Here is a 24067-nt window from a genome sequence, read left to right on the forward strand (position 1 = left end):
TGGCGGTGGGGTGCTGCTGCTGCTGCTGGTGGTGGTGGGGTGCTGCTGCTGGTGGTAGTGGCGGTGGGGAAAACCTCACAGGATCTGAAAGAGTTGAGGAGAATTAAGGTAAAATCTCAGCTTCTGGATTAGTTGCTCCCCAGTAACCTAGAAGAAGAGGAGTGTGTGGGCTGCAGGTTGGGTGCTGCAGATTCTGCTGGTGGTGGTGGGGTGCTGCTGCTGGTGGTAGTGGCGGTGGGGTGAACTTCACAGGACCTGAAAGAGTAGAGCAGAATTAAGGTAAAAGCTCAGCTTCTGGATTAGCTGCTCCCCAGTAACATAGAAGAAGAGGGGTGTGTGGGCTGGCGGTTGGGTGCTGCAGTCGCTGCTGGTGGTGGTGGGGTGCTGCTGCTGGTGGTAATGGTGGTGGGGAGAACTTCACAGGACCTGAAAGAGTAGAGGAGAAATAAGGTAAAAGCTCAGCTTCTGGATTAGCTGCTCCCCAGTAACCTAGAAAAAGAGGGGTGTGTGGGGTGCTGCAGATGCTGGTGGTGGTGGGGTGCTGCTGCTGGTGGTAGTGGCGGTGGGGTGAACTTCACAGGATCTGAAAGAGTAGAGGAGAATTAAGGTAAAAGCTCAGCTTCTGGATTAGTTGCTCCCCAGTAACCTAGTAGAAGAGGAGTGTGTGGGCTAGCGGTTGGGTGCTATAGATGCTGCTGGTGGTGGTGGGGTGCTGCTGCTGGTGGTAATGGTGGTGGGGAGAACTTCACAGGACCTGAAAGAGTAGAGGAGAATTAAGGTAAAAACTCAGCTTCTGGATTAGCTGCTCCCCAGTAACCTAGAAGAAGAGGGGTGTGTGGGCTGGCGGTTGGGTGCTCCAGATACTGATGGTGGTGGTGGGGGGCTGCAGCCGGTGGTAGTGGTGGTGAGGAGATCTTTGAAGGACCTGGAAGAGTAGAGGAGAATTAAGGTAAAAGCTCAGCTTCTGGATTATCTGCTCCCCAGTAAACTAGAAGAAGAGGGGTGCTAGTGCTGCTGGTGGTAGTGGGGGTGAGGAGAACTTCAGAGGACCTGGAAGAGTAGAGGAGAATTAAGGTAAAAGCTCAGCTTCTGAATTATCTGCTCACCAGTAAACTAGAAGAAGAGGGGTGCTAGTGCTGGTGCCTGCGGTGGGGTGCTAGTGCTGGTGCTGGCGGTGGGCTGCTGGTGCTGGTGGTGGGGTGCTGGCGCTTCTGGTGGGGAGAACTTTACAGGATCTGGAAAAGTTGCAGGAGAAATAAGGCAAAAACTCAGAACTTTACAAAAAAAACAAAAAACTGTATTCGAACAGCTGGAGAAGGGCATGAAGAGCAGGATCTTTAGAGTAGGAGCTGCTCCTCTTTACCAAGGAGGTGGAGGGGGGAGAAAAGCAGAGGACCTGGCAAGGGATGGAAAAGTGGTGGGGAAACTGCAAAGGGCACAAGGCACCCCCTTCCTTTACCTTGAATGGGTGGCATGTGTAACAAAGTAGCCAGAGAGAAGTGACTTTGCCCAAAGCCTATAGGCATCCCTCCTCCTGTGTACCCCCCACCTTTTGGATCCTTGATTGATCAAGCAGTGTAATTGGAATCATTCAGTAAAAAAAAAAAAAAAAAAAAAAAAAAAGGGGGGGGGGGTGGTTGGAATGGGAAGGTGGAGCTGCCCTGGAGTCCATTAGCATATTCGTGTTTACTCGTCCTAGGAGGGGGGCTTCTCTTTTCATTTTGTAAAGGGAGGAGAGAGGAGGGGGCTAAAGGGGACAGTGTGGGCTTCAAGCTTCTGTTATAAAAAAAAAAAAGGCTAAAAAAAAAAAAAAAAAAAATGTTCAGCTTGAGCATCCTTTAAGAGAGGAGAAAAAAAAAAAAGGGTGGGGGGTCAGGATAGGGGGTTGGGGTGAGGGGGGGTGGGGGGTCGGTGGAAATTATCCTTTAAATGGGGAGATGGGCTTGAAGTGGATATTTTTTATTTTTAAGTTTCTTTTGTATTTACAAAAATAAAGAAGGGGAAAAAAAGGGAAATTGGTCCAAATATTGGATGAAGAGACCCAACTGATCAAGAAAAGAAAAAAAAGAAAAGTCAAGTGCCACCCCCCCCCCCCCCCCAACCCTCATCCCCCCCCCCCCAAAAAAAAAAAAAGGAAGGAGAGCCTAAAGCTGGCCGGTCGGGAGATACTCCAGGGCAGCAGGGGGGGGACCGCTGCCGGAGATGCTGCTGTTGCGTTGGCTGCTGCCTGCTGTCGGGCTCCTCTCCGCAGTCCTGGCCGGCGGTGCCACCAAGTGTGGCATGGACGAGAGCCTCCAGCGTGCCCGGAGGACGGTGCGGAAGAGTCGCAGCCTCCGCAGTGCCCAGGAGGGCTCCTGCGCCACCAGCTTAGCCCGGGGGCGCCGCTCCGCCGGCGGACACCTGAGGAGCCACCAGCGGGAGGCTAGCCCCCAAGCGCCGGGAGCTGCCCTCTATTTTACCGGACGGGGGGACCAGCTGAGGCTGAATGCCACCGGCACCGAGCTGCCCAGGGACACCTTCACATTAGAAGTTTGGCTCAGAGCCGAAGGAGGACAGATGTCCCCGGCAGTCATTGCAGGTAAGTCGCCTCTGACTAGGAGGCTACCATTCTACTACTATTTTTTCTTTGGTGGGTTGATGGTTGGCAAGTTTGGGCAGAAATACCTGGGTAACTTTGGATTTAGGATGAGTTTAGGTTAATTATGGTGGTCCTGTTGGAGGAAGGAGGGCAGATGTTCCGTGCAGCATTTTCAGGTTATTCATCTCTGGCTAGGAGGCTACCATTCGATTACTATTTTTTTTTTCTTTGGCTGGTTGGTGGTTGGCAAGTTTGGGCAGAGATACCTGGGTGACTTTGGAGTTAGGATGAGTTTGAGTTAATTCTGGTGGTCCTGTTGGAGAAAGGAGGGCAGATTTCCTTGCAGAATTTTCAGGTTATTGATCTCTGGCTTGGAGGCTACCATTCTACTACTATTTTTTTGGGGTCGGTTGGTGGTTGGCAAGTTTGAGCAGAGATACCTAAGTGACTTTGGATTTAGGATGCATTTGGGTAAATTCTGGTGGTCCTGTTGGAGGAAGGAGGACAGACCCACCTTGCAGCATTTTCAGGTTAATCGTCTCTGGGAGGCTATTATTCTAATACTACTATTTTTTTTATTGGTTAGTATGTTTGGGCAGAGATACCTGGGTGACTTTGGATTTAGAATCCATTTGGGTCAATTCTGGAGCTCCTGTTGGAGGAAGAAGGGGAGATGTTCCTTGCAGCATTTTCAGGTTATTCATCTCTGGCTGGGAGGCTACTATTTTACTACTACTACTTTTTTGGGTGATTGGCATGTTTTGCACAGTTACAGGGCAACTTTGGATTTAGGATGCATTCTGGACAATTCAGGACATGTTTGGGCAGAGATACCTGGGTGACTTTGGATTTAGGATGCATTTGGGTTAATTCTGGTGGTCCTGTTGGAGGAAGGAGGACAGATCCCCCCTGCAGCATTTTCAAGTAAATCTCTCTGGGAGGCTACTATTTTACTACTACTTTTTTTGGTGGTTGGCATGTTTGGGCAGAGATACCTGGGAGACGTTTGGATTTAGAATGCATTTGGGTTAATACTGGAGCTCCTGTTGGAGGAAGCAGGGCAGATGTTCCTTTGCAGAATTTTCAGGTTATTCATCCCTGGTTAGGAGGCTACAATTCTACTACTATTTTTGGTGGGTGGCAAGTTTGGGTAGAGGTACTTGGATGACTTTGGATTTAGGATGCATTTGGGTTAATTCTGGTGGCCCTGTTGGTGGAAGGAGGACAGATCCCCTTTGCAGAATTTTCAGTGTAATCGTCTCTGGGAGGCTACTATTTTACTACTACTACTTTTTTGGGTGATTGACATATTTGGGTAGAGCTACAGGGCAACTTTGGATTTAGGATGCATTCCAGACAATTTGGGACATGTTTGGACAGAGGTACCTGGGTGACTTTGGATTTAGGATGCATTTGGGTTAAGATCCCCCTTTCAGCGTTTTCAGGTTAATCGTCTCTGGGAGGCTACTATTCTACTACTACTACTACTTTTTTTGGTTGTTAGCATGTTTGGGCAGAGATACCTGGGAGACTTTTGGATTTAGAATCCATTTGGGTCAATTCTGGAGCTCCTGTTGGAGGAAGGAGGGCAGATGTTCCTTGCAGAATTTTCAGGTTATTCATTTCTGGCTAGGAGGCTACTATTTTACTACTACTACTTTTTTGGATGGTTGGCATGTTTGGGCAGAGCTACAGGGCAACTTTGGGTTTAGGATGCATTCAGGACAACTTGGGACATGTTTGGAAAGAGGTACCTGGGTGACCTTGGATTTAGGATGCATTTGGGTTAATACTGGAGCTCCTGTTGGAGGAAGGAGGGCAGACGCTCATTGCAGCATTTTTAGGTTATTCATCTCTGGCTGGGAGGCTACTATGCTAGTACTACCACTTTTTTGGTGGTTGGCATATTCGGGCAGGGATACCTGGGAGACTTTTGGATTTAGAATGCATTTGGGTCAATAGTGGAGCTCCTGATGGAGGAAGGAGGGCAGATGCTCATTTGCAGCATTTTTAGGTTATTCATCTCTGGCTGGCTGGGAGGCTACTATCCTACTATACTACTTTTTGTTAGGTGGTTGGCATGTTTGGGCAGAGCTACAGGGCAACTTTGGATTTAGGATGCTTTCAGGACAATTTGGGACATGTTTGGGCAGAAATACCTGGGAGACTTTGGATTTAGGACATTTGGGTCAATTCTGGAGCTCCTGTTAGCCCTTGTACACACGCTCGGACATTCTGACGGAAAATGTCCGATCGGACTATGTTGTCAGATAATCCGACCGTGTGTGCGCTTCATCTGACTTTTTCCGTCGGAACGTCCGACCAACAAAGTTTGAGAGTTGGATATAAAAATTTTCTGACAACATGATCCGATCGGACTTTGTCCGATCATTTGTAGAGAATTCCGATTGGACAAAGTGCCACGCATGCTCAGATCAAATTCCTAGACCAAAGCTATTGGCTACTAGCCTGATCGTAGTCCCGTCGTAACTAAATAACATCATCACGTTACGAACGATCGGATTTTTCAACAACTTTGTCCGACCGTGTGTATGCAACACCAGTTTCGAACAAAATCCATCGGAAAAAATCCGATGGATTTTGTTGTCAGAATGTCCAACTGTGTGTACAAGGGCTTAGAGGAAGGAAGACAGACGACCCTTGTAGTATTTGCAGGTTTGTCATCTCTGGCTAGGAGGCTACTATTCTACTACTACTACTTTTGTGGGTGGTTGGCATGTTTGGGCAGAGCTACAGGGCAACTTTGGATCTAGGATACATTTGGGAAAAGGAAGGAGGACAGATAACTCTTTCTGTATAGTGATGGACGAACTTCCGACGGGACGTTTCGCGAACGCGAAACGCGAACGGACACAAACGTTCGCGAAAACGACCGTTCGCCGCGGGCTCCATTGACTTCAATGGGAGGCGAATTTCGCAAACCTTTAGGTCGAATTTGCGGCCACGGGGTAATTATTAGGGGGTAGCACGTAGTCCCACCACCTGGACAATAGCATAATACATGTATGAGGTGAATTTGGGATCGATAACTACAAGCATTTTTTTTTTATTTGGGAAATTGTTCTGACAATTCAGGACTATGGAGCTAATGAAGGCAATGGAGGAGAGGGAAGGTCAGGGACCAGGGTAGGCAAACAAGAGGGTGCAGGAGATACAGAGCACTGACAGCAGCACCGTAATACAGAGCACTGACATCAGCACCGTGACATACAGCGCTGACAGCAGCTCCGTGACATACAGCGCTGACAGCAGCTCCGTGACATACAGCGCTGACAGCAGCTCCGTGACATACAGCGCTGACAGCAGCTCCGTGACATACAGCGCTGACAGCAGCTCCGTGACATACAGCGCTGACAGCAGCACCGTGACATACAGCGCTGACAGCAGCTCCGTGACATACAGCGCTGACAGCAGCTCCGTGACATACAGCGCTGACAGCAGCTCCGTGACATACAGCGCTGACAGCAGCTCCGTGACATACAGCGCTGACAGCAGCTCCGTGACATACAGCGCTGACAGCAGCACCGTGACATACAGCGCTGACAGCAGCTCCGTGACATACAGCGCTGACAGCAGCTCCGTGACATACAGCGCTGACAGCAGCTCCGTGACATACAGCGCTGACAGCAGCTCCGTGACATACAGCGCTGACAGCAGCTCCGTGACATACAGCGCTGACAGCAGCTCCGTGACATACAGCGCTGACAGCAGCTCCGTGACATACAGCGCTGACAGCAGCTCCGTGACATACAGCGCTGACAGCAGCTCCGTGACATACAGCGCTGACAGCAGCTCCGTGACATACAGCGCTGACAGCAGCACCGTAAGCAGCCCCAGGAGGAAGTCAGCACAGCACAGGGATGGTGTGATCCCCTCATAATAAGAACCCCCAGGAGGAAGTCAGCACAGCACAGGGATGGTGGGAGCCCCTCATAATAAGAACACCCAGGAGGAAGTCAGCACAGCACAGGGATGGTGGGAACCCCTCATAATAAGCAGCCCCAGTAGAAATATGACACCGCTCAACCTCTTCAAAGAGGAGGGTAGGGGCATATAGTACGGTGTGCTTTTTTGGGTCAGGGAAGTGAGCCAAATGAATTAAGAAGGTCTGTGTGCTTGATTCCAAAAATTGTTTATAGACATATACATGGTCTACTGATCACATGTGTTGAATTCCTCCGAGATCCATGCCTCATTCATTTTTAGAAATGTGAGGTAGTTAACACTGTCGTGAGCTAGGCGAGTACGCTTATCGGTCACAATCCCCCCTGCTGCGCTGAACGTCCTTTCGGACAGGACACTGGATGAGGGGCAAGCCAACAGTTCGATTGCAAATTGGGCAAGCTCTGGCCAGAGGTCAAGCCTGCCCACCCAGTAGTCTAGGGGTTCATCACTCCTCAGAGCGTCCACATCGGCCGTTAACCCAATGTAGTCGGACACCTGACGGTCTAGGCGTTCCCTGATGCTGGATCCGGATGACACCTGTCGATGGGTCGGCTGAAAGAATGACCTCATATCCGAAGTCACCAACACATCTTCAAACCGGCCTCTTCTTGCAGGCGCTGTTGGATTGGTACCCGCAAATCCTTCTCTGGGAGTGGGAATTGCTCCTCTGCCAGCGCACGCAAAAGCAGAATGCAGCATTTCTCGAAGCAAGGCCTGGAAGTGCTGCATTCTGACAGCCCTCTGCGACGGCGGTAACATTTCCGCCATTTTGTGTTTGTACCGGGGATCTAAGTACGTTGCCACCCAGTACTGGTCCTTGACCCTCATGCTTTTTATACGGGGGTCCCTATTAAAACACTGGAGCATGAAGGCCCCCATTTGCACTCAAGCGGAAGGTATGTGGTGGTGGTGGTGTTGTTGGTGGTAGTGTCTTTGGGGGTGCACATAGCAGAGAGTGAAGAAGAGGGTGCAGATCGAGAGGATGAGGAGGGTGCAGAAGAATAAGGCTGAGTGAGCCACTCAACCAAGTCTGGTGCGTCCTTTAAAGTAATTGAACGCACCTTCTGCAACTTCCCACTTTGGCTCAAGGCTGTTGCTCCTGCCCTACCCCTACCACCCCTGCGGAAGGGCCTGCCTCTTCCTCTGCCTGTCATTTTTTAAATCACCCTGTGACAAAACTCTTAGTCCCTATACCAATGAAGGACTGCTGCAGTATAGGGCAGCGGTCAGCAGTAGTGCACGTCAACCCTATGTATTGTGGACCGATAGCGGTCCTTACAGAACAGCAGACTGTACTGCACTCAGGCCTATGTACCGTAGCACCCTATACCAAGTTACCAGTCCTTATAAAAACTTTTGTGGACCAAGCAGGTTGTGTGTTAGTGTTTAGCAGACTGTGCGTCAGTCCCTATACCGCTGAAGGACTGCTGCAGTATAGGGCAGCGGTCAGCAGTAGTGCACGGCAACCCTATGTATTGTGGACCGATAGCGGTCCTTACAGAACAGCAGACTGTAACGCACTCAGGCCTATGTACCGTAGCACCCTATACCAAGTTACCAGTCCTTATAAGAACTTTTGTGGACCAAGCAGGTTGTGTGTTAGTGATTAGCAGACTGTACGTCAGTCCCTATACCAATGAAGGACTGCTGCAGTATAGGGCAGCGGTCAGCAGTAGTGCACGGCAACCCTATGTATTGTGGACCGATAGCGGTCCTTACAGAACAGCAGACTGTACTGCACTCAGGCCTATGTACCGTAGCACCCTATACCAAGTTACCAGTCCTTATAAGAACTTTTGTGGACCAAGCAGGTTGTGTATTAGTGTTTAGCAGACTGTGCGTCAGTCCCTATACCGCTGAAGGACTGCTGCAGTATAGGGCAGCGGTCAGCAGTAGTGCACGGCAACCCTATGTATTGTGGACCGATAGCAGTCCTTACAGAACAGCAGACTGTACTGCACTCAGGCCTATGTACCGTAGCACCCTATACCAAGTTACCAGTCCTTATAAAAACTTTTGTGGACCAAGCAGGTTGTGTGTTAGTGTTTAGCAGACTGTGCGTCAGTCCCTATACCGCTGAAGGACTGCTGCAGTATAGGGCAGCGGTCAGCAGTAGTGCACGTCAACCCTATGTATTGTGGACCGATAGCGGTCCTTACAGAACAGCAGACTGTAACGCACTCAGGCCTATGTACCGTAGCACCCTATACCAAGTTACCAGTCCTTATAAGAACTTTTGTGGACCAAGCAGGTTGTGTATTAGTGTTTAGCAGACTGTGCGTCAGTCCCTATACCGCTGAAGGACTGCTGCAGTATAGGGCAGCGGTCAGCAGTAGTGCACGGCAACCCTATGTATTGTGGACCGATAGCGGTCCTTACAGAACAGCAGACTGTACCGCACCCAAGCCTATGTACCGTAGCACCCTAGACAGACCAAGTTACCAGTCCTGATAAAGAGCTTTGTGGAACAAGTGAGTTGTGAATGATTAGCAGACTGCAGCAGAAGGGCAGCAGTCAAGTATAATATTCTTTCTATATTTGGAAGAAAGAATATTATACGTGTACAAGCCTATTACCGTACCACTGATACCAGTCCTGAAAAGAACCTTTGTGGAACTAATAGTAACAGCAAGTCTTTAAAATTATCCTCACTGCCTGACACACTGCTTCCTGCCTGTCCCTATACAAATTGGCAAAAAAGAGTAGGCTGGAACGATTAGCTGGAATAGCTCTTTTGTGGACCTGATAGTAACAGCTAATGATGATGATGATGATGATGATGAAGAAAGACTAATCTGGCTGAGCTGTCCCTAAAATAGCAGCATACAGCGCTCTGTCCCTTTATCTAAACTGACAAAAGAAACTCAGGCTGCTGACCTAACACCTATACCAGTCCTGAAAAGAACTTTTGTGTACCAAATAGCTAGCGTTTTCTCTGTCCCTACTCCACACAGGATCCTTTCCCTACAGTGACAGAAGAAAGAATGTAAAATGGCCACCGGATCGGGTGTATTTATAGGTTAGGGGGAATGTCCAAGTGTCCATGAGCTGTCATGTCTCAATTGGTTGTCCTGTAACACATGATAAACGTGTCACGAAAGGTTAAAGTTCTTGTATACATTAAACACGTAAGTCCGCCGGGGCGAACGACGGAAAAAGGCGTTCGAACCCGCGGACGGCGAAAGTCGGAAATTCGCCGCGAAACGACCGCCGGGCGAAACGTTCGTCCATCACTATTTCTGTATTTGCAGGTTAGTCATCTCTGGCTGGGAGACTACTATTCTATTACTACTAATTTTTTTTGGTGGTTGGCATGTTCGGGCAGAGCTACCTGCGTGACTTTCGATTTAGATTGCATTTTGGGAGGATTTTGAAGCTTCTGTTGGGGGAGGGAAGTCAGATGCCCTTTGCAGGTTAAGTCAATTCTAGCTAGGAGGCTAACATTCTACTACTACTACTTTTTTGGTGATCGTCATATTTGGGCAGAACAACGGGGTGATTTTGGATTTAGGATGCATTTTGGTCAATTCTGGAGTTCCTGTTTACGGAAGGAGGACAGATGCCCCTTGCAGGTTAGTCACGTCAGACCATAATGCTATCATCCTACTACTATTACTCTTTTTGGTGGGTGGGTCATTGGCATGTTTGGTCAGAGATACCTGGGTGACTTTGGATTTAGGACATTTGGGTAAATTCTGAAGCTCCTGTTGAAGGAAGGAGGGCAAATGCCCCTTGCAGGTTAGTCACCTCTGGCTGGGAGGCTACTGTTCTACTACTACTTTTTTGGGTGGTTGGCATGTTTGGGCAGCGCTACAGAACAACTTTGGATTTAGGATGCATTAGGGACAATTTGGGACATGTTTGGGAAGAGATACCTGGGTGACTTTTGATTTAGGATGCATTTGGGTTCATTCTGGAGCTCCTGTTGGAGGAAGGAGGGCAGATGCCCCTTGCAAGTTAGTCACCTCTGGCTGGGAGGCTACAATTCTACTACTACTACTTTTTTGGGTGGTTGGCATGTTTGGGCAGAGTTACAGGGCAACTTTGGATTTAGGATGCATTTGGGACAATTTGCGACATGTTTGGGCAGATACCTTGGTGATTTTGGATTTAGGACACATTTGGGTCAATTCTGGAGCTCCTGTTGGAGGAAGGAGGGCAGATGTCCCTTGCAGGTCAGTCATCTTTGGATGAGAGGCTACTATTCTATAACTACTATTTTTTTGGGTGGTTGGGATGTTGTGGGCAGATATACTCGAGTGACCTTTGAATTTAGAATGCATTTGGGTCAATTCTAGTGCTCCTGTTGGAGGAAGCAGTGCAGATACCCCTTGCAGTATTTGCAGGTTAGTCATTTCTGGCTGGTAGGCTACTATTCTACTACTACAAATTTTTTGGGTGATTGCCATGTTTGGGCAGAGCTTCAGGGCAACTTTGGATTTAGGATGCATTTGGGACAATTTGGGATGAGATACCTGGGTGACTTTGGATTTAGGAGGCAATGGGATGTTCCCATTAGTGACTGCAGGTTAGTTGCCTCTGATTGGGAGGCTATCATTCTACTACTCTTTTTGGTGGGTAGGTGGTTGGCATGTTTGGGCAGAGCTGCATGGGAGACTTTGGATTTCAGATGCATTTGGGTCAACGTGTGGACTCCCGTTATGGGAAAGTGGTCAGATGTCTCCATTAGCGATCGCAGGTTAGTCACCCTGGACTGGTTGGCTACCATTCTACTACTACTACTGTTGCTACTACTGCTAATACTACCACTGTTTTTTGGTGGGTGGGTGGTTGACATGTTTGGGTAGAGCTACATGCATGACTTTGGATTTGGATCAACCTGTAAGCCCCCATTACGGGAAAGAGGACCCCCATTAGGGATAGCAGGTTATTCGCCTCAGACTGGGAGGCTACCAGTCAGCAAACATAACTTTTTGGTTAGCAAGCTAAGAAAAAATTGGGTGGCATTTTTGGACGACTTTGGAATTAGAACGCATGTGGGTAAATTCTGAAGCCCCTGGTGGGGGAAGGAGGACAGATGCCTATGGCAGTGATCACAGGTTAGTTGCTTAAAATTAAACTCCGGGCAAAAAATGAATATAAATAGTGCATTTCTATTCATGGGCAGCATAGTGGCTTAGTGGTTAGCACTTGCAGCACTAGGGTCTTGCAGCACTAGGGTATTCCATTCAAATTCCAACTAGGACCCGACCTGCATGGAGTTTACATGTTCTCTATGTGCTTGCGTTAGTTTCCTCCCACAGTTAAAGCACAACTCCAGGCAAAAATTAAATATATATAACACAATTATGCAAGGGCAGCACACTGGCACAGTGGTTAGCAGTCCTGCATTGCAGTACTAGAATCTTTGCTTTAAATCCCAACCAGAATGTCTCCAATGAAAGAAAATTGTCTCTTAATTGTCACCAGGAACAGGTGTCCTTATTGAAAGATTTCCCATTGCTTCCTGTCCTTTAGACTCAACAGGAAGTGGCAGAAAATACCTCCAATGTAAGGAAAATAGTCTCAGTTGTCACCAGGAACAGGTGTCCCCCATTGAAAGGTTTCCCTTGGCTTCCTGTTCTCTAGACTCAACAGGAAGTAACAGAAAATACCTCCAATGTAAGGAAAATAGTCTCAGTTGTCACCAGAAACAGGTGTCCCCATTGAAAGGTTTCCCTTGGCTTCCTGTCCTCTAAATCAAACTGGAAATGAGAGAAAATACTTCCAATGTAAGGAAAATACTCTCTTAGCTGTCACCAGGAACAGGTGTCCCCATTGAAAGGTTTCCCTTCACTTCCTGTTCTCTAGACTCAACAGGAAGTGAGAGAAAATACCTCCAATGTAAGGAAAATAGTCTCAGTTATCACCAGGAACAGGTGTCCCCATTGAAAGATTTCCCTTTGCTTCCTGTCCTTTAGACTCAACAGGAAGTGAGAGAAAATACCTCCAATGTAAGGAAAATAGTCTCAGTGGTCACCAGGAACAGGTGTCCCCATTGAAAGGTTTCCCTCCACTTCCTGTCCTCTAAACTCAACAGGAAGTGAGAGAAAATACCTCCAATGTAAGGAAAATAGTCTCAGTTGTCACCAGGAACAGGTGTCCCCATTGAAAGATTTCGCTTGGCTTCCTGTCCACTGAGCCCAACAGGAAATGAGAGAAAATACCTCCAATGTAAGGAAAATACTCTCTTAGTTGGGACCATTAACAAGTGTCCTCATTGAAGCATTTCCCTCAGCTTGCGGTCCTCTAGACTCAACAGGAAGTGACAGAAAATACCTCCAATGTAAGGAAAATAGTCTCAGTTGTCACCAGAAACAGGTGTCCCCATTGAAAGGTTTCCCTTGGCTTCCTGTCCTCTAAATCAAACTGGAAATGAGAGAAAATACTTCCAATGTAAGGAAAATACTCTCTTAGCTGTCACCAGGAACAGGTGTCCCCATTGAAAGGTTTCCCTTCACTTCCTGTTCTCTAGACTCAACAGGAAGTGAGAGAAAATACCTCCAATGTAAGGAAAATAGTCTCAGTTATCACCAGGAACAGGTGTCCCCATTGAAAGATTTCCCTTTGCTTCCTGTCCTTTAGACTCAACAGGAAGTGAGAGAAAATACCTCCAATGTAAGGAAAATAGTCTCAGTGGTCACCAGGAACAGGTGTCCCCATTGAAAGGTTTCCCTCCACTTCCTGTCCTCTAAACTCAACAGGAAGTGAGAGAAAATACCTCCAATGTAAGGAAAATAGTCTCAGTTGTCACCAGGAACAGGTGTCCCCATTGAAAGATTTCGCTTGGCTTCCTGTCCACTGAGCCCAACAGGAAATGAGAGAAAATACCTCCAATGTAAGGAAAATACTCTCTTAGTTGGGACCATTAACAAGTGTCCTCATTGAAGCATTTCCCTCAGCTTGCGGTCCTCTAGACTCAACAGGAAGTGACAGAAAATACCTCCAATGTAAGGAAAATAGTCTCAGTTGTCACCATTGAAAGATTTCCCTTCACTTCCTGTTCTCTAGACTCAGCAGGAAGTGAGAAGAAATACCTCCCATGTAAGTAAAATACTCTCTTAGTTGTCACCATGAACAACTGTCCACATTGCAAGATTTTACCTCTTTTACCATGATCATGATCAATCACAGTCGTTGCCATTTAAAAAAAAACAAAAACAAAAAAAAACGAATAAATGGTCCCTCGTGTAGCTCCAGCCCTTGGCTTTCATCTGCAACGATTGGTTCGGCATGCTTGCTGGGAAAGGATGGCCTGTCGCCCACCGGGGGGGGGGGGGGGGGGGGGGCCCTTGGTCCTTTGCTGCCGACTCAAACACGCCAGAGAAAGGAGGCCGAGTCTTGGGACGCTCCTGCTGAAAGTCAACCTTGAAATTGCATTAGAAGCTTATATGAGATTTTAGTGATTGGGTTTGGAAATCTACAGGATTGATAGCTTGAAACAAAAAAAAAATGATAATCAATCACACAAAAAAAAGGATTGGTTGGGTAATCAATAGTCCCTCGTGTAGCCTGTGCTCTTGGCTTGCATCCGTAATGACTGGCTTGGCATGCATGCAGAAAAAGGATGGCCTATTGCTGGCCAGATTGGCTTAGCATGTTTGCAGAGAAAGGATGGGCAATCGCCCACAGGGGGTCAGGTTAGCTTGGCATGCATGCAGATAAGGTTGGCCCATTACCCACTGGGGGCCAGATTGGCTTGGCATGCATGCAGAGAAGGTTGGCCCATTGCCCACTGGGGGCCTGATTGGCTTGGCATGCATGCAGGAAAAGGGTTGGCCCACCACCCACTGGGGGCCAGATTGGCTTGGCATGCATGCAGAAAAGGGTTGGCACACCACCCACTGGGGGCCAGATTGGCTTGGCATGCATGCAGAGAAAAGATGGCCCATTGCCCACTGGGAGTCCCCTTTGCTGCCCACTCACACACATTGGACAAAGGGGGCCAAATCTTGAGAAGTTCCTGCTGAAAGTCATTTTTTTTAAATTGAATTAGCAGCTCATATGTGATTTTAGTGATTGGGTTGGGAAATCCGCAGAATTGATTGCCTGAAACCAAAAAAAATCATGATACATCACAGTTATTGCAATAAAAATAAAAAAGATTGTCAGGCAGTCAATAGTCGCTTGTGTAGCTCAAGCTCTTGGCTTGCATCTGTAATGATTGGCTTGGCATGCTTGCAGAGAAAGGATGGCCCATTGCCCACCAGGGGCCAGATTGGCTTGGCATGCTTGCAGAGAAAGGATGGGCAGTTGCTCTCTGGGGGCCAGATTGGCTTGGCATGCATGCAGAGAAAAGATGGCCCATCGGCCAATGGGGGCCAGATTGGCTTAGCATGCATACAGAGAAAGGATTGACCATTGTCCAATGGGGGTCAGATTGGCTTGGCTTGCATGCAGAGAAAGGATGGACCATCGCCCACTGGGGATCAGATTGGCTTGGCATACTTGCAGAGAAAGGATTTGCCCACTGGGGGCCAGATTGTCTTGGGATGCATGCAGAGAAAGTATGGCCCATCACCCAATGGGGGCCAGATTGGCTTGGCATGCTTTCGGAGAAAGGATGGCCCATTGCCCACTGGGGGCCAGATTGGCTTGGCATGCTTACAGAGAAAGGTTGGCCAATAGCCCACCGGGGGCCAGATTGGCTTGGCATACTTGCAGAGAAAGGATGGCCCATAGCCCACTGGGGGCCAGATTGGCTTGGCATGCTTACAGAGAAAGGATGGCCAATATCCCACCGGGGCCAGATTGGCTTGGCATACTTGCAGAGAAAGGATGGCCCATAGCCCACCGGGGGGCAGATTGGCTTAGCATGCATGCTGCGAATTGATGGCCCATCGCCCAATGGGGACCAGATTGGCTTGGCATGCATGCTGCGAATTGATGGCCCATCGCCCAATGGGGACCAGATTGGCTTGGCATGCTTCCATAGAAAGGATAGCCCATTGCCCACTGGGGGCCCCCTTTGCTGCCCACTCAAACACATTGGAGAAAGGGGGCCAAATCTTGAGAAGTTCCTGCTGAAAATCATTGCGTTAACAGGTTATATGAAATTATGGTGATTGGGTTGGAAAATGTGTGGGGTTGCTTCTCTGAAACCAAAAAAAAAAAGATTAGTTGGGCAATCAGCAGTCGCTCGTGTAGCTCTAGCTCTCGGCTTGCATCTGTAATGATTAGCTTGGCATGCGTGCAGAGAAAGGATGGCCCATCGCACATTTGGAGCCAGATTGGCTTGGCATGCTTGTACAGAAAGCATGGCCCATTACCCACTGGGGGCCCCCTTTGCTGCCTACTCACACACGTTGGAGAAAGGGGGCCAAGTCTTGTGAAGCTCCTGGTGCGAGTGCCGAGTGCGTGCTGAGAGGTAGATCCATGGCAAAGCTATCCCTCCGGTGGGTCATGGGTACAGTGAAAGGGGGGGGGGGGATGCAGGAGACACAAGAGCATTGACAACCTTACTAGAAATGCAAGAAATCCGAGAGGACTTTTGCACTAATTTAGGGGAATGTCTGGAATGCTGAACTTTTGCAATGGCTCTTACTCGCTTCCAATCTCCCCAGCCAGTGTGGTAATGTACTCTTGTGCATTGTTTTTCTTGGCCGCCTTCAGGAAATGCAGGTGGATTGAGCCGTAAAGCTCTCCTGCCAATAAAAGTGTGCTGATTGTAAATAGAGATTCTGTAGTAACTCGCTTTCACGCAGCCTGCGTCACAGTGATGCCCTTCTACGAGCAGCGAAGCTCCTCCACTATCCCAGAGCTTCCAGGCAGTGCCCTGGACAGTAGTTCAGCGTCCTGATGAAAGGAGATCTGTTATGCAAGTAATTAGGAAAGAAAAAAAAAAAAAGAAAAGGAAAACAAGCCTTGCCGAATCTTTGATGTGTGCGGTATTTCATGTGAAAGTAAAAGAATGTGCAGAGCCTCCACATGGGCTGTTATTTTATTTACAATGTAAACATACAGGCGTTGTGTGTACACTATCCGACACAGTATTTTGAAGGGGGGGGTGAAGGCTTAGAAAATACAAGCTCGAGACCTTCTAGCAAGATCCCAGCATGTGCCTTTTTTTCCCTTATGAGGATTAGTTGTTTGCATTTTTCCCCATTGCATAATGACACCACTATATCGAGCTTTGGTTGGACCTCATTTGGAAGAACGTGTTCAGTTTTGTAGACCTCATTTTGCAAAAAAAAAAAAAAAAAAGAGTTAAATTGAAAGAACGAAGCAACTCGAGTTTAGAGAAGAGCGTGGAGGACGGAAAAGGGGGAAGCAGCTGACTGAAACCTTTAAATACGGGTGCGAATAAGGCTCAGGTTGCCAGTGTTTTCAGTAGGAAGCTAAGGTCAAGAGCAGGGGGGCATGACCTCGTACTATTTAGAATACCATGTCCAGTTCTGGAGACCTTATTTACAAAAATAAATATATAAGAAAGAACAAGGCAACTTGGACTTAGGGAAGCGCGTGATGGATGGAAAGTGGAGGCACGATTGAAACCTTTAAATACGGGTGTAAACAAGGCTCAGGGGTCCAGTGTTTTCAGTAGGAAGCTAAGGTCAAGAGCAGGGGGGCATGACCTCATGCTATTTAGAATACCACGTCCAGTTCTGGAGACCTCGTTTACAAAAAGATATTTGTTAGAAAGGAAAGGCAACTTGGACTTGGAGAAGAACATGGAGGATTGAAATGAAAAGGGGGCATGACTGAAACCTTTAAATACGGGTGAGAATAAGGCTCAGGAGACCAGTGTTTTCAGTAGGAAGCTAAGGTCAAGAGCAGGGGGTTATGACCTCATACTGTTACATACCATGTCCATTCCCTTTAACCCAATACTTTTTAGCATGTCTCTTTCTTCTCTCTTATGGTTTACTGAAGCCATTACACATCCCACCTCCAATCATCCCCCAAGTTGACATTTATGACACAATTATTTGCCCTTCCTGCTACTTAGGAATTGGGGTATCCAAGTTAAGTCCTTCTTATCCACACTCCCAGACCCTGGCATACAATTGTTCTAACCAGTTATGTTTTTATGTATTAACTGGAAATATTCCACTATTTAGACACCACTTGTCTAACTAATTTTGAACGAACTATGTTTCATGTGGTTGTTTCACCAGGTTCTACTGATGCTAAGATTGTTCCCATTCTTGTTCCAAAACTGGATGATTGTACCGATTTATTAAGCCACAAAATTTCATTGTTCTTTGTCTTTTGTTCTTCTCCATTTCGGTAAAATATTTGAACAAGAATACCATGTCCTGTTCTGGAGACCCCGTTTACAAAACGAAATATATAAGAAAGAACACCTTTAAATATGATTGTGAATAAGGCTCAGGAGGACAGTATTTTCAATAGGAAGCTAAGATCAAGAACAGGGGGGGCATGACCTCAACCATTCATAATACTATATCTAGTTCTGAAGACCTTGTTTACGAAAAAAGATATGTGTAAGAAAGAACGAGGCAACCTGGACTCGGGGAAGAACGTGGAGGTTGTAAAGGGAAAGGGGGCATGATTAAACCCTTGAAATACGGGTGTGAATAAGGCTCAGGAGGGCAGTATTTTCAGTAGGAAGCTAAGGTCAAGAACAGGGGGGCATGACCTCAACCATTCATAATACTATATCTAGTTCTGAAGACCTTGTTTACGAAAAAGATATGTGTAAGAAAGAACAAGGCAACCTGGATTTGGGGAAGAACGTGGAGGTTGGAAAGGAAAAGCAGGGCATGATTGAACCCTTGAAATACGGGTGTGAATAAAGCTCAGGAGGCCAGTGTTTTCATTAGGAAGCTAAGGTCAAGAACAGGGGGGCATGAGCTCAAACCATTGATAATACTATATCCAGTTCTGAAGAACTTGTTTACAAAAAGATATGTGTAAGAAAGAACGAGGCAACCTGGACTCAAGAAGGGCAGGAACAGGGGGACATGACCTTATACTATTTAGAATACCATGTTCCGTTCTGGAGACCTCATTTACAAAAAGGTAGAATGAATTAACTTGAACTCGGAGAAGAGCGTTAGGAAGGAAAAGGAGAGAGGCCATTACTTAAACCTTTAAATACGGTTATGAATAAGGCTTGGGAGGCCAGTGTTTTCAGTAGGAAGGTCAAGAACAGGAGGGCATGACCTCATGCTATTTAGAATACTCTGTCCAGTTCTGGAGACCTTGTATACAAAAATAAATTTACAAGGAAGAAAAAGGCAACTTGGACTTGGGGAAGAGCATGGAGGATGGAAAGGGAAGGCATGATTGAACCCTTTAAATACTGGTGTGAATAAGGCTCCAGAGGGCAGTTGGAAGCTAAGATCAAGAGAAGGAGGACATGATCTCAAACCATTTCCAGAAGCAGCACAGAATGAATGTACAGGAATAGCTCTGTACAGAGTTTCACAAACTACTATGCTTTGGAGTTTCACAAACCGAAGCATAGTAAGCACAGTTTACTATGTTTCAGTTATGAATGGGCAGGGACAGTGATCGGGACCGATCACTGACTCTGTCCATTCAGAAAAGGAAGGCTCAGTAAATTGCATATTTACCTGCTTGGTGTCCAGTGTGGTCCTAGACCTTTTATAGAGGGGCGGTGGGGTTGGCATATAGAGGAACCGATCCACTCTATTTTTCCCATGCAGCCGCTGAATGCCTGCAGGAGAGAGAGGAGAAGAGGTGGACTTTTAGCAGTTGCAGGAGGAAACTAGGGGGGATGGGTTCATCTATATGCTGTCTAGGTGTATGGGGGAGCTGGGTTACAATTGCAACCCCTGTAGGTATGTCCCTGATTAAAACCTGTATACATTAATGGTAGAAATGGGGTCCAGAAGGGCTTTTTTTTCAATAGGAACATGAGCATGGTCTCTTGAAGACCACAAAACATATATTTATGTTGCAGCTTTTAGATGGTATACAGGGATGATATACCTGCAGCTACAGACATCTCGCTGGTATTTTTCTTCTGGACCCTATTTCTTTTTTGTAAAGCCAATCCTAGCGGCTAAATAGCTGATGGATTGCTTTTAGAGGCCCCCCCCGTCGCCGCCTTCCGGTGTTCCTGCGGGCTCTGCATCCCATCAGAGAACCCAGAACTGAAGCCGGTGCTTGCTTAGGATCCCCTACGGTGGCAGAAGGCCAAGGCCAGGGACCATTGTGACCCTGATAACTCCGCCACTGGTGTATTTTATTTATCTTATTTTACAATTTTGCAGGAGCCCAATTGGGAGTTCTTTGGCAAGACATCAGGGCTCTAAGCAGACCTCTGAAATTTCATCTTTGAGACAGAGAAAGGAGATTGAGGACACAGCCCTCAGCAGTCTCATCAGCACAGAATGAATCAACAGCAAGAGCTCTGTACAGAGGCTTCCAGTTCATTAACAAACCGAAGCATAGAAAGCACAGCTTACTATGCTTCATATATGAATGGATAGAGTCAGTGAGCGGTACCACTCACTGACTCTGTCCATTCAGAAAAGGAAGGGGCAGGTAAATTCCAACCCCCCCCCCCCCCCGGGCCACCAGTGGAGCGGCACTATACCTCCCCTCCTCGGCACTAGCACAACCCCCCACCACCAGTTGCTGTCCTTACTCTGGATGCGGGCAGTGAGAGCGTGGCGGGCTTGAGAAAAGCTGCTCCGGTGATCGGTGTCCTCTCGTGGAGCAGCTTCCACGGTGTGTCTTCTCTCTCCTCCTCCCAGAGCTAGGCATCCAATAGAATCACCTGACCTTTTGGCCAATAGGGAAACAGGTTTCATACCTGCTTCCCGATTGGCCAGGAGGAGGATCAGTGTTGCAACAGCAAGTTTTTCACTGGCTGTTGTAAAAGACCTTGGGCGGGCCCTAGACGCAACGCTCGGCGTCCCGAGTCCACCCTATTTTGAAGCATATTAGAGCCTATGGCTCTAATCAGGTTCTTAAAAAAAAAACCTGGCCACTCTAATTAATTTGCATGGTGACCCGAAAGGGGCCGGACACATAAACTTGGGGTGGCTGCGGCAGTCGTGGATAGATTCATGCCAAGCATGAATCTATCCACTGCATTTAGGGGGTGGCGAGGTGTCACAAACCATGAAATCAGACCGAGACAGAAGTACAGTTAAATCACACTTGTTTAATAATAAAAGTAAAAAGAACAAACATAGTCAAAACACAGCCAAAGTTCAGTAACCGGAACGGATAGTCAGCCAAGCCAGAAATCAGGGATCAATGTAGTGGAACAGCAAGCAGGATCTGGAGCCAGAAGGTATGTTAGCAAAGACAGTCTTTAACCACTTCCCACCCGGCCAATGTACATATACGGCCGGGTGGCAGCAGCGCGATCCCGATGTGCTAGTGTCACCCGGACACGGCGCATCTCGGATCGGCAGGAGGGCTCTGTGATTGGCCCTCCTGATCACGACGGCCGTGTCCAATCACGGCCGTCATGTGATGTAAACAAACAGCCGGTTTCTAGGCAATCGGCTCCTCCTCTCCTCACACAGAAGTCATCGCTGAGGAGAGGAGAGCAGATCGCTGCAGCCGGCTGGTGATCAGTGAGTATGAGCTGTTTTTACAGCTTTTTACTAACTGATCACCAGTCTAGTGTAAACACACATCACCACACAGTGTAAACACCCATGTCACCGCAATACACATGTCACCACACATGTCCACAAAACACACATGTCCCCAAATAATAAAAAGACGTGTCCCCAAATAAAAAAACACATGTCCCCCACATATGTCCCACTAAAATCACATGTTCCAATGATTATCTGCACACATATGTACGTGATCACCTGCACACATCTGTACATGATCATTTGCGTACATATGTCTGTGATCACACAAACCAATTATTATACACTTAACGGAATTTTTTTTACCAAAAACATGTAGCAGAATACATTTTGGCTTAAATTTATGACAAAATTCGATTTTATTGGATTTCTTTTAAAATAGAGAAAAGAAAATATTGTTTTTTTTTCCAAATTTCCGCTTTTTTGCGCTTATATCGCAAAAAAAAAAAAACAGAGTCATGAATAAATACCACCAAAATAAAGCTCTATTTGTGCGAACAAAATTATAAAAATTTCATTTGGGTACAGTGTAGCATGACCGCGCAATTGTCATTGAAAGTGCGAGAGGGATGAAAGCTGAAAATTGGTCTGGGAAGGAAGGGGGCGAAAGTGCCCTGTATTGTAGTGGTTAAACAGGAACGCAGGAGATAGTCTCTGTGATGTTGACCAAGGCGAAGCCAGAGAACCTCTGGACTGGACGGCTTAAGTAGGCAGGACTGACGAGCAGGATCATCAGCAGCTGAGTGCCTGTGGAGAGATAGGAGCTGGCAGCTGAGTGGCCAGCTCAGAGAAGGAAGAGCTGAGCCCAGCCCTGACATGAGGATGGGGGGGGGGGTGGTGCACGGGCGCCCCTATTGGACAGGCCACCCCTGTTCACATGCATAGATTAACTGTGATTGCACCACACATATGAGGTATTGCCGCGAACGCCAGAGCGAGAGCAATAATTCTAGCACCAGACCTCCTCGGTAACTCTGCACTGGTAACCTGTAAAGGCTTTTAAATCGTCGCCCATGAAGGTTTCTAAATGGGCAATTTTAAAGCATGACATGTTAGGTATCTATTTACTCGGGGTAGCACCGTCTTTTATATTTTACCAAACGTTTGGGCATTATATTGTTTTCGTGTGTATTATTAAAGTGTAAATGTAGAATAGAAAAAGAAGGAACAAACTTGAACGCGATTGTGGTCTTTTCCTGCCGTTGGTCCTTTGTGTTTTTGTGCTTGCATGACATACGTAACACTTGGTAGAATACGGTACGTAATTGCTCATCGCAATGGAGTTGGTGTTGGCAGTAATAGCAAAGGGAGAAGTTTTCTGCCTGCGAGACAAAGCGCCATTCGTTATTTCCTTTAGTTAAAAGTGGAAAACGATCGCATTTGAAGCGTAGCTTAATTATTAATGACGAGAGGGAATAAAGGGAGACAGAGGGAGATGGAGCACGAGACTAGAGAGAAGACCAGGGCTGAGATAGGGAAAAGAAGAGCCAGTGATGAACTCAGATAGCCTCGTTCCTCCTGTTTTCTACTCTACCCTAAGGCTATGTTGATATGGGGGTGCCTTTCGTTGATTGCAGGAGACCCCTTCGGCTGCTTTCATCTAACCTTGCCTGGAGAATGGAAATGTTCAGTGTTATTGTGAGAGAAGTGTGTGGTTTCGCTGTGCGGAGGGAGTTCAGACTGACGAGTCGATGGATGTTATGAAGTCTTGTCGTTGCGTGGGAGATCGGGGTGGTGCCTGTGTGTGTGGGAGGTGAAGGAGGTGTGGAAGAAGAAGTCATAGTAACCTCATGAGGGGGTCGGTTCCACTATGGTAACCTATCAAGCAGATGTATGGCTGGCTCCTCCAGAGGCTCTCGATTTATAACTACTAATGGAAATAGGGTCATACATTGGGCTTTAGGGCACTATATAAACTCTGATCAGTTATGGTTGGTCTACTCACCTTTTTTAGATGAATTTTGTGTTCCATCGTTAAAACCAGGCTACAGGAAACCCTAAAAATTCTGCCTCGCAGTGCAGCTATGTTTAGTCTAGGGAAGCCTTCCTCTACCTTATGAAGATGGAGGAACCCTCAACATAACTTTCAAGGTTCAGGGAACTCCTGATGATGATTACTATGCCTACAGCTCACTGTGCATTAGTGTGATGGTCAGTGAGAAGAATGTTCCTTACATTGGTGGTCAGTGAGAAGAATGTTCCTTACATTAGTGATCAGTGAGAAGAATGTTCCTTACATTAGTGATCAGTGAGAAGAATGCTCCTTACATTGGTGATCAGTGAGAAGAATGTTCCTTACATTGGTGATCAGTGGGAAGAATGTTCCTTACATTGATGATCAGTGAGAAGAATGTTCCTTACATTGATGATCAGTGGGAAGAATGTTCCTTACATTGGTGATCAGTGAGAAGAATGTTCCTTACATTGGTGATCAGTGAGAAGAATGTTCCTTACATTGGTGATCAGTGAGAAGAATGTTCCTTACATTGGTGATCAGTGAGAAGAATGTCCCTTACATTGGTGATCAGTGGGAAGAATGTTCCTTACATTGGTGATCAGTGGGAAGAATGTTCCTTACATTGGTGATCAGTGGGAAGAATGTTCCTTACATTGGTGATCAGTGAGAAGAATGTCCCTTACATTGGTGATCAGTGAGAAGAATGTTCCTTACATTGGTGATCAGTGAGAAGAATGTTCCTTACATTGGTGGTCAGTGAGAAGAATGTTCCTTACATTGGTGATCAGTGAGAAGAATGTTCCTTACATTGGTGATCAGTGAGAAGAATGTTCCTTACATTGGTGATCAGTGAGAAGAATGTTCCTTACATTGGTGATCAGTGAGAAGAATGTTCCTTACATTGGTGGTCAGTGAGAAGAATGTTCCTTACATTGGTGATCAGTGGGAAGAATGTTCCTTACATTGGTGATCAGTGAGAAGAATGTTCCTTACATTGGTGATCAGTGAGAAGAA

General features: G+C 47.0%; 1 protein-coding gene across 2 annotated transcripts in view; it reads left to right on the forward strand.

Moving 5' to 3' along the window:
* The first annotated feature begins 2107 nt into the window (after positions 1-2107).
* Positions 2108-24067, forward strand: part of PAPPA (pappalysin 1) — a 418033-nt gene continuing 396073 nt past the window's right edge. Inside the window, exon 1 of one of the 2 annotated variants that reach the window (XR_013270192.1) lies at positions 2108-2578. Coding sequence is in view for 1 of the 2 variants with exons in the window: in XM_077467932.1 (XP_077324058.1) it covers positions 2203-2578 (376 nt within the window). In the remaining variant the exon portion in view is untranslated. The remainder of the gene's footprint in view (positions 2579-24067) is intronic. The other variant, XM_077467932.1, reaches the window with a different exon arrangement.

The sequence above is a fragment of the Lithobates pipiens genome, unplaced genomic scaffold (genome assembly GCF_037356315.1).
Source record: "Lithobates pipiens isolate NorthernLeopardFrog02 unplaced genomic scaffold, aLitPip1_a1.2 Scaffold_1, whole genome shotgun sequence".
Lineage (NCBI taxonomy): Eukaryota > Metazoa > Chordata > Amphibia > Anura > Ranidae > Lithobates > Lithobates pipiens.